Below are 10,651 nucleotides of genomic sequence, written 5' to 3' on the forward strand. Positions count from 1 at the left end.
TTTCTGAGGACAATACTGTTTCGAATAGCTTCACACTATGTTTGATTCTATGAATCGAGACAGTTGCAATGGTCATGGCTTGCTTTAGTAAAATGCTAATACCAATATACATTTAGAAAATATTATAGATGCATTATTTATTCAAGCTGACTTATAACAAATTACTATGGCATACATGAACCTTTGGTTTTGGATAAGTAGCTTAATAAAGTCATTCATGAGATAATCACATGCTTAGGAATGGGAGGGGGGGGGGGGGCTAAAATCAAGACAGAAAATACTTTTTTTCACCCATCATGGACAAATAAAGCCAAATCTGAGCTTGAATCAAACAAAACATTATATTTAAGAGAAAAAAAAATTGAACAGAATAAAGAAAAGTAAACAATTAAAAAAAATATGAAGAGCTGAAAGATTTTTGTAGTCATTATTATTATAATGCTGTCAAGTTATTTGAATATTCTGAGGGTTAGGAGTCCTTGCAGTAGGCCTTTTAATAATCACTAAAGTAAACAAAAAAATTAAAACCTACAAAAAATTAATCTGTGCATAAAATAAATTATAAAATAGAAATATGACTAAGTACAGGTTAAATGGTGAATTTCATCAAAAGGAGGGAGCCATTGGAGATCAAATAAGCGTGAATAGAATGGAAATAAAACTGATCTAGTTGACTTATTTTAGTGACAAGTAATAAACTCAAATCAGGTGTTGAAAAAATCAACGAAAGCTTAAAATACTGGTATCTATTAAAAAATAAACTTATCAAATATCTGAAGATTTCTCTTTGGTATATAAAGTTCCCTTGAGCAAATTTAAAAATATTTTTGAACATGATTAAATTTTATTCTTTATATTTAAAACATAAAAATAACATTTTATTTATGTAAATACAAATATTTCGGAAAAGAAATGTTAAAAATGACAATCTTAAGAGGTGAAGTCTAAAATTATTAGACAAATTATCTTCTTATCTTATAAATTGTAGATGTTACTTCAAAAGATAAGATAATTACATTTTACATAGTTAAATTGGCACACTAAACATATTGTGTTAAGATTTGTATTTCATTACAGTAGTGTAGTAGGGCCTAAATATCGAGAATCAGTGTAGAAATTTGGATGTAATCATTTTCTTTTTTGAAGTAATGTCTGAATTTAATAAGATACTGTGATGAACAGGACTCAACTTCAAGACCATTGGATAGCATACAAGTGCTTATCTGCTTAACCAACACATTGCTTACCAAAAGAATAAGGGCACAATATGTTTTAAAGGTAAAACAAAAGGCTTAACAACAAAGGAAAATGGAGATTGTTTCAATCCTGCAAAAGAAATGCACTTTCTAACTACAAACAAATTACATGTTTATATATACATCAGTTTATTTAGTTGTATTAACATGGGTTAGTAAGAGAGAGATGACAAAAAATCTGGCCAACTAGTATCAAATATAATGAGTTTCGGGCCTAACAAAGCAATAATGTTCAATGTTGGACGGATCAAATTGCATGGAAACATGGAAGAGCATTAATTGGAAGCTAGAACAATGAAATCAGTCTACTACAGCAGGTGCAAAGCCAATGCAATCCTATCTTATACTAGACCTTCTAATGGGAATCTCCACATATGACTTATTGATTGCAAAGTGTATAACTATAGGATGACACTATTACCAATACAGTATTTTGTGTAAGTTATGAATCCCAAGGCAAAAACCATTACATTTTCAATTCCATGCACACTCTTCTGCTCAAAAAGTAAAAAAAAAAAAATAGAAATTGAATAAGCAGAAAAAAATATTATTTAATTAGGTCTAGTTCAAAACTATAGAAAATCAATTTTACACTGTGCATTCCCTTCATTTATTTTCCTAGATGTTTTATTTGTTTACATAAATTACAGCCCCTTTCCGAAGTATAAAAAAAATGTTTAATTAACAGTTACTACCCTTTGACCAGGAATCGTGAATAAACTGAATTATTTATTTAAACATTAATACATGGATTTAAAAAAAATGATAAGACAATGTAAACAAATGCCTACAGTATGAGGATCAGTCTCTTTTAATGTTGATCCAAGCATATCCATTAAAAGGTAAAAAGACGGCTATAATTAATTTAAAAAATTATATAATGTTCGGAAACATAATAAATATATGTCAAAATCTAAGTATTCAATAAAATTTGAATATTTTTTTCATGAAACTAATGGTATTTTGACAAGACTGTCTCAAGAATAGGGACATATTTCAAGAATTCTGCTGATTTCTTTACAGACATTCTCTCTCAATATTGCTGAATGTTTTCCCTTCAGGACATTTTCATTACAAATATACATTGAGCTCATGGGATATTTAAAAACCAAGAATACATCTTAACATGCCCAGCAAGCAGTGCTAAGTAGACAGACAGCTATCAGCCATTGTGAGTACAAAAATGTGATGATGGTTCATGAAATAGAAAAGAAATGAATAGAACCCATGTCTATGCATAAACTTTAAATTACAAACATTTGTAAAAATAAAATATGCCCTTGAAAATCTTCTCTGATTTGTAAGAAATAATCAAATATAATTAAAATAGAAAATTTAAATGAACTATGAACTTATATAATAAAAAATCGGAACGAGGGACTTTTTTTTCATTCTCGGTTTCCTCTTAAGCAACAAGAAAAACAAAATAAGTGTGAAAAACTTTTTTATGGCATAACTTTTAACCTCATTATGATATTTTATTAGTATTTTTTTTAAATAATTAAAACAATTAAAGAATCAATTTATGTATGCATATATCAGTATTATATTTTTATTCCATGAACCATCATAAAATACTTTGATCAACTCTAACCCACGTAATATTCTGATTTAGATGACAAACAGAATGCCAATAATTCTATTTTAAACAAGGACTACCATTTTACGCAACTGTCCAATCTCTTTCCTGAGCTGGTCTTCCAAAAGTTTGCGCTTTCCCTCTACTACTGTTTTCATGTTGCTGATACTTTCATGGACAGTTGAGAAACCTTCTCTACACTCTTTCTTGAGTTTAGCGATTTCCTCGGTGTGTCTATAAACAGTTTTCTCCAGCTTGGCCAAATACTTTCCATCAGATGACTGCAATACCATACAGAAAAATAAATTTAAGTTTGTTTTTTTTAAAATAGAAAATAAAAACAAAAAAACAGGATCAAAAACTATTTTAAAAAGCTTTTGTTGCTTTGATTTGTTGTAAGACTACTTCATGTTTTAAAGATCCATAATATCTTATCTTATATGATACAGACGTTACTTCAAAATAAAAATATGATTAGGTCCTACGCGTTATGCATTTAGTCATGCATAATGAAAAGGTATGTCAAAACTTTCCTTTCTGTTAATAACACATTTCTCTGTTATTCTTTTCCCATGTTAAACAACAATTATTTTCTAGTGACACAGAGTTAGGTCTACTTTCTCAGGTTTTAAAGTTTTTTAGGTTTTATTTTGGCCAAATTATTTCTTTCATCATTTTTTCAAACGATTCCTTTATTTTTTTTATTTCTATTACTACTATAAAAAATAAGTTTTCATAAATACCTTGAGGTGAATTAAATTCTGTCTCTGTGACTAACAGATGACCTTGACCTAAGGGCCAAACAACTTTCACATTCACCTTCATAATCCCTTAGTCTGTTGGACCGTTGGGGCACCACACAAGATTTGTCAACTGTCTTTCTCCATTCCTCTCTGTCTTTTGCCTTAGATAAAACCTCTTTCATTTATACGCCCGTCCATTCTTATATGTTGTCTTCCCAACGCTTTCTCTGTCTGCCTCATTCTTCTCTTTTCTGGTATTGTTCCCTGAAGGAAGGTCTTTGCAAGCCCTTAAGACCTTGTAATATTGCCTTAGAGTTTTCAATATTTTACAATAGTTATCATGTGAGGTCCAATCACTGTAGTAACCCTGTCTCTAATCCGTCTCAAACAACTTTACTTATGATAAATGTCAGATAAATATAACAGTTGGTTGAGATGAGAAACAACTTTAAATCCTGAATTATAAATTCTAGCCACTAGAGGGGTTTAAACTTGAGACTCTCAGTTTGGCAGTCATGTGCTATAAAACTTTAAAACCATTACCCATAAGTTACTTCCTCTGACACCAAAATTGAAATGTACCTAAAAAGATATTGAGTTGATTGACTACTTACCGACTGTGTGTTATCGAAATAGGTACGAGATTCCAGAAGTGATGCTTCAAGTTTAATTATTCTTGCATCAGTCACATACTGACCATCGTCTATTTTTTTCATGATTTTTTCCTGGTTAAAGAACAAACCAAAAATAAAACAATAAAAACGGATATTTAATTAAAACATGTACATTTCTTTTCTAGACATATGGAATAGTCTTTGTTAAAAGTTAACTTTCTCTATAATAAAGTTCTTCTTTCAGACCTTGTGGTCTATAGGGAAGATGATGTAAAGGTCATCTGTTTTTGTAGCCACGGTTAATGAGGGTGTCATGTGACCAGCACAACAACCAACCACCTTTACTTTTCCCCCAACTAAAGTAAGGTACCCATTGGAGCTGGGTGGACTCAGAGGCGCCAAAGATCCTAAAAATTAAAAATATCAGTCTTCACCAGGATTCGAACCCGGGACCTCTGGTTTGGAAACCAAGCGCCTTACTGCTCAGCCACTGCGCCTCCAAGTTTCTATATACTTGAGTTAAAATATAAAACTAATGGCTTTGGTAAAAAAAATGTAAATAGGCGATAGGAAAGTTTACCACTGTGAGATCATTGTTTGCTTCTGCTTTGTCGACGGCGCTGAGCAGACGTTGTTCTAACCTTTCCCTCTCAGTGTCAAAAGTACTCTGCATTGTGATCAGATTGGCTTTCAAGTCATCAATCAGCTGGCGTGTTTTAGCGTCAATCATTGACATCTGGGTGTTGGTGTCTCCTTCTAAGTGTTGAATTTTTAACCTGCTCTCACCGTGACTTCTTTCTATGTTACTGTTGAGAGCCACCAGCTGAGGAGTCAAGGGAGATTGAAGTAAAAAAAAAGTTCCCCTTTCAGACCTTATCTTCTTATCTTAGAAAATACAGACGTTACTTCAAAAAAGAAGATTATTACATCCTACGCATTTCATGTGTCAATCGAGTCATGCATTTTAACCGATGACTTAAATTCTGCCAAGCCATTGGTTTTCCTGACTGGCTTAGGCAACCCATTCCATGCTCTAATAGCACTAAGGAAGACCTTGTAATGTATAGGCAGATGATGATAAGGTCATCTGTTTCTTTGGCCAATGGCTAATGAGCAGGGTGTTATGTGGCCAGCACAACAACCAACCGCCTTTATTTTCCCTAACCGAGGCACCTATTCGAGTTGGGTGGACTAAAAAAAATCCTGGAATTCAAATGCTCAGTCTTCACCAAGATTCAAACCCAGGACCCCTGGCTCAGAAGCCAAATGCTTAACCACTCAGCCACTATGCCCCTCAAGAGAGATTAGTATCATCAATTATTTGTAACCTTTGCTTTTCTTATTTTCTTATTAAGTATTAATCAGCTTTAATTTTGTACAACTCTCAGAGTACAAAGAACTATAAATTTAACATCATATAAAACAAACTTTTTTTTTCTTCTCTAATTAATTTTAATAATTGATGGAATTTGTATTACTGTTTAGGTAAATTGTAACGAACAAACAAATTATTTATTTTTAAATTGAAGGTCTAAGTGTTTGGACAATTCATTATTTTCACTCAGATAGAAGTATAGCATCTAGAAAGAACATGTCTTAATCCTAATGTACTATTCTTAACTGGGTCAACAAAAGAAAAATAACAAAAACATTGTATATCCATGCAACATCTAAACTGGCTGGTCATTTTGTATGTGCTTTGGACTGTCATCTCAATGGTTCTAAGTTCAAACCCTGTGAGAGGTTTGGGCCTGGATGTAAAAATGTTAAACTTTAAAGAAACACCCAAAATTGTAAAACAAAGCAAACTATATCTTAAACTAACCTGGGCTTCAATGCCATCTAAAATTGACCTGGGCTTCAATGCCATATAAACTGACCTGGGCTTCAATACCATCTAAAACTGACCTGGGCTTCAATGCCATGCATTCTGTCCATCATACGACTCTGTATTTCTTGCTGTTGATGAGAAAGTTGCTTGATGGATTCAAAACATGAGCGGACATCAGCGCTTAACTTAGAAATAGAACTGTCACAACGAACTATCCTCCCTCGCAAGTCTGTTAGGGACTGAACATGGTGAACTTCCAAATTTTTCACAGCATTATTTGTTGTCACATGAGCAGTATCACGATTTTTTATGGATGATTCTAGAGCCTGTCATTATAATATATACAAAATTTGTAAATAAAATGAAAATTATAACAAGTTTAAACATTGACAAAACCAAATGTTACAGTAATGTAGAATTTTATTGATCTAGAGTTGCAGTATTTCAGTGATTTAATCATATAGATATATTTCATGCCAGGTTTTCTTAACTAAAAATAGTTTGATAGACATGCTGATTCCTTAAGAAAAAAAACAGTTTACAATGATACCAATCTTCAAATGTTACATCACTTACTGCTATGTCTCCATTTAGTTTGTTTACTACAGAAGTGATTGTACGAATATGTTCCTGTAACAAAGCTCGAGCCTGCTTCTCTTCATTCCATGAACCTTGGGTAAAATTTAGGCTCTCAATCACATCCTCTTTAATCTTGAAGGCTTTGTCAATCAGAGCCTTAAGAATAATACAAAGTAACAGAATCAACTAGTGATTTAAATGTTAAAATAGCCAGTAGTGAAATTAAATGATATAGTAAATTATACAAATAATAATAATACAAAGTAACAGAATCAACTAGTGATTTAAATGTTATAATAGCCAGTAGTGAAATTAAATGATATAGTAAATTAGACAAATAATAATAATACAAAGTAACAGAATCAACTAGTGATTTAAATGTTAAAATAGCCAGTAGTGAAATTAAATGATATAGTAAATTAGACAAATAATAATAATACAAAGTAACAAAATCAACTAGTGATTTAAATGTTATAATAGCCAGTAGTGAAATGAAATGATATAGTAAATTATACTGAAGTTTATTTTTGTTACAACTTTAATTTGTTTGGGGGTCGTAGTGGTAAAGTGCTTGGCTTCTGTACCGAGGGCTCTAAGGTTCAATTTCTAGTGAAGTTCATCATCTCGTGTGTCCTTTGAGTTTTGCCATAAGGGTTGCTGTTACAGTTCACATAACCAAATCTTATCCTGGTCAGCAGCTGTTCTTAGCAGAATATCAAGAGCGACACCGGTCCATTCTTTTACTTTATCCAGCCAGCTTTTTCTATGGAGGACACTTTCTTCATGCTCCCTCCAGTGTACCTTGAAGGATGACGTTTGACAGTGAATAATTACTTACAATACGACCAAACCAGCTCAGTTTTTGTCTCTTCACAGTATAGAGGAGTTTCTCATTTTTGCCAGCCAGAGTACAAACTCATTTTTTTTTTATATCTCATATCCAGCATTTTTCTGTATCTTTACTCTCAAAGACTTGAATTCTTCATTTAGCCTTAGCATTCAGTGTCCAACTTTCACAACCATAAAGGAGTACAGAGACCGCTGGCGGAGAAAACATTTTTAATTTTACTGGGAGGCTGATGTTTTTCCAGTTGGCTCATGGCCGCAGATGCCAAGCATAAATGGATTTTTATCTCTTTTATTGATCTCCCATCTTTTGTTATGTTTGGCCTAGGTATTTATATGAGTCTACTTCTAATGTTTGACCATTCAACTGTATGAATCTCATACTATCTCCACAACAAACTAGTATTATCATTTTTTCTGCACTTATTTCCATGCCAACTGCTCTAGCTGCAGCATTCAGTTTGGAAGTAAGATTTTGTACCTGAACTGCATTTTCTCCATTCAAGTCTATATCATCTGCAAACCTAACATTGGAAATAGGCTGCTCATTTAGGGTCAAGCTAGCAGTAAATCCTTCTAGAGTTTCCTTCATAATATGCTTCAGAACTGGAGAGAATGGATGCTTGACACACTCCTATGAATGTCCTAAAACTTTCTTTAATTAGGTTGTTTAGAAGTGCTGAGCTATTCTCATTTTGGTGTAGGGCTTTGATAACATCGATAATGTTTTTATCTATATTAAACTCCCTCATTACTTGCTCAAAGCTTTTTTTTTAAGTCTATGATGTTGTGTACCAGTTTCTTTTGGTGTTGAAGGCATTTTTCATTTTACAGTCTGATATAAAATTTTTGTTCAACAATGCTTCTATCTGCTCTGAATCTTGCCTGTTCTTTGGAAAGGACCTTCTCTGCTTTTTTCTAGAGTCTGGTGAGAATTATTAGCATTATCTTGCTTGGATGAAGATAAAGATTAGGATTTTGAAATTCTGAGTCTACCAAAATAATGGGTGCATGACACCCTCATCAACCATCAGCTATGGCCTTTATATCATCTGTCCCATGGATTGCAAGGTCTGAAAGGGGTACTTTACTTACTAACTATTTAAATTTGACCATCAACAACATGATGAAATAATTTTTTGTTCACTTAATGATTTATAAATATAGCCTTTGTGTTACAATACATTTATAGACATTATTTTATTTGTTTTTTGTTACAAGATTACAAACAGCTATTTAACTTTATGTTCCAAAGACAATGTGTGAAAATAAAAGACAGAAAGTGAGACAACATACCTGCGTGTTCCGTTCTTGCATAGAAAGTCTGTCTTCAATGCTGTCTATTCTGGAAGGTAGATCATTTCTAACTGGCACAATTTCAGTGATCTGTCTTGGCTGCTGCTGCTGCTGGTCTGCTGTTAAAAGCTGTCTGGGGCTTCCAACAGAGATGGCATTGTACTCATGAGTTGTGTCCCAAGGGGCTCTAAGAATAGGAAGGTTGGCCCTACGCAGCGACATGTTGTCAGCTACTGTTATACCAATCTGCAAAAAAAAATTTACAATTCATTTGTGGATAATGTTTACTGCCATTAGATAATTTATATTTAAAATTATCAATGCAAGAAAACATCAGCGTGATCAATACTTAAACTAGCTAAGTAAAGCTTTTTATAAGCTTTTCATTTGATTTCAGCTTGTTTTTTTTTTATGTTTTAACACTTCCATATTTTCTAACATCTTAAGACATAATAGCTTTACAAAAAAATCCATGAAAAAAATTAATACCCAGGCTAGTGAACACTGAAGGTCTGAGTCTGATACGAATCAAGATTCATCATTGATAGCCTACTGGCCCACATAATTGATTATGGGTTAAAAAGGGAAACTGTACATTTAAAAGACTACAAATCTTTTTTTGGTATAAGAATTTTAAGGATTGATTTAAAATCTAAAGCAGGTATTATAACTAAAATTAAGTGGAAATAAAAGCAAATAAATCAAACAATTTTAATCTGAGAAAAAAAATGGGAGGAAGTTATTTCACATATAAAAAAACACACATTTGTATGCCTATTTGTTACATAGACAAATAGTCTATGTAAGGATACACTGTAATATACATTTTTTTTAAAACAGTTTTTTAAAACCTAAATTGCATATACTTATGCAACATAAAAAAACATCTTAAAATTATTCTTAATATTCAATGTAAAACGGTATTCATGATGTTATTGTCATTGTTATGGTTAGCATTAACTCATTAAGTAAGAATAAAGTGTAAACTTTATTGTAAATAAACTAAGACAAGAGTGGTACATACAACCTATTGGCATCCCTATATTTATTTATAGGTAAGATTCATACACTGCATAAATCTTTATTCTTTTATTTCTATAGTCTATAGATTTACTACGATGATCGTCTATGTGACAATGTCTATGTAAAGTATGTAAAATAATTTTTTTTATTTTAAAATGTGATTATTATGAAGGCATCTTATTTTGAATAATTTTATAATAGACGTACATTCAACAAATGCAGAGCTAGTGAAAACAGTTGAACTATTATTGAAAGAACATATTAGGCATTTATCTTTTAACTTTGGAAAGAGAATGAGAAATCCGAATTATCTTTATGTTGCTTAGTTCACCACCACCGCCATTTGTAAACATTTGCTGAGATCTCGAGATCTCTACGTGACTTTAAATTGGAAAGTCTAAATTGTAAAAGATAGAAATTAAGTGATAATTTAATAGATATATTCGATATTCGTTGCCTTTTTGAAAGCGGTCTCTTTAGATAAAAACCGTGTTTTGTGCTATCTTTCTGTATGTCCGTCTATCTGTCACATGTACATCTAGATGTATATTCCAAAAAATAAAACCGCTACTTAAAATTAAATTTTACCATCGTGGTAATAGGCATATCGTGCTAAAGTAAACAGCAGTGACTTATTTATTTTATGCAAACTTATTTTTTGTAGACTCTATCTATATTTGTATCCCGTTTTTAAGATAAGCTTACCATGTACATTTCACCGACGTCGTTGATAAAATAAATAAAAAAACTCAACAAAAATAATTCCCCAACAGCATACAACAAAAATTAAATCTAGTAAATATGCCTATTATATTGATTTAAAATTAATTGACTCGAGTGGAGTATTTTAGTATTTTATAGCAGGAACTTTTTCGCCAAAGGGG

The 10,651-nt window shown here is 32.0% G+C and overlaps 1 protein-coding gene across 1 annotated transcript; it reads right to left on the bottom strand.

Moving 5' to 3' along the window:
• Window positions 1-1,762: 1,762 nt before the first annotated feature.
• Window positions 1,763-10,134, bottom strand: LOC106051003 (protein FAM81A-like). The gene is made up of 7 exons (XM_013206117.2): window positions 9,975-10,134; window positions 8,745-8,990; window positions 6,600-6,758; window positions 6,101-6,349; window positions 4,773-5,015; window positions 4,193-4,303; window positions 1,763-3,116 (listed from the first exon to the last, which is right to left on the bottom strand). The coding sequence occupies exons 2-7, from the start codon at window positions 8,964-8,966 to the stop codon at window positions 2,901-2,903; spliced, it is 1,200 nt and encodes a 399-aa protein (XP_013061571.2). The 5' UTR covers window positions 8,967-8,990; window positions 9,975-10,134; the 3' UTR covers window positions 1,763-2,900.
• Window positions 10,135-10,651: the final 517 nt, after the last annotated feature.

Source organism: Biomphalaria glabrata, chromosome 1 (assembly GCF_947242115.1).
Source record: "Biomphalaria glabrata chromosome 1, xgBioGlab47.1, whole genome shotgun sequence".
In the NCBI taxonomy this organism is placed as follows: Eukaryota; Metazoa; Mollusca; class Gastropoda; family Planorbidae; genus Biomphalaria; species Biomphalaria glabrata.

Excerpts from the sequence above, each read along its gene's own strand:
- LOC106051003 (XM_013206117.2), bottom strand. The coding sequence starts at position 8,966 with ATGTCGCTGCGTAGGGCCAACCTTCCTATTCTTAGAGCCCCTTGGGAC. Across the intron at positions 6,350-6,599 it reads AACTAAATGGAGACATAGCA|GCTCTAGAATCATCCATAAA; the intron begins GTAAGTGATGTA and ends TTATAATGACAG. Across the intron at positions 5,016-6,100 it reads TGCATGGCATTGAAGCCCAG|CTGGTGGCTCTCAACAGTAA; the intron begins GTCAGTTTTAGA and ends TTGACTCCTCAG.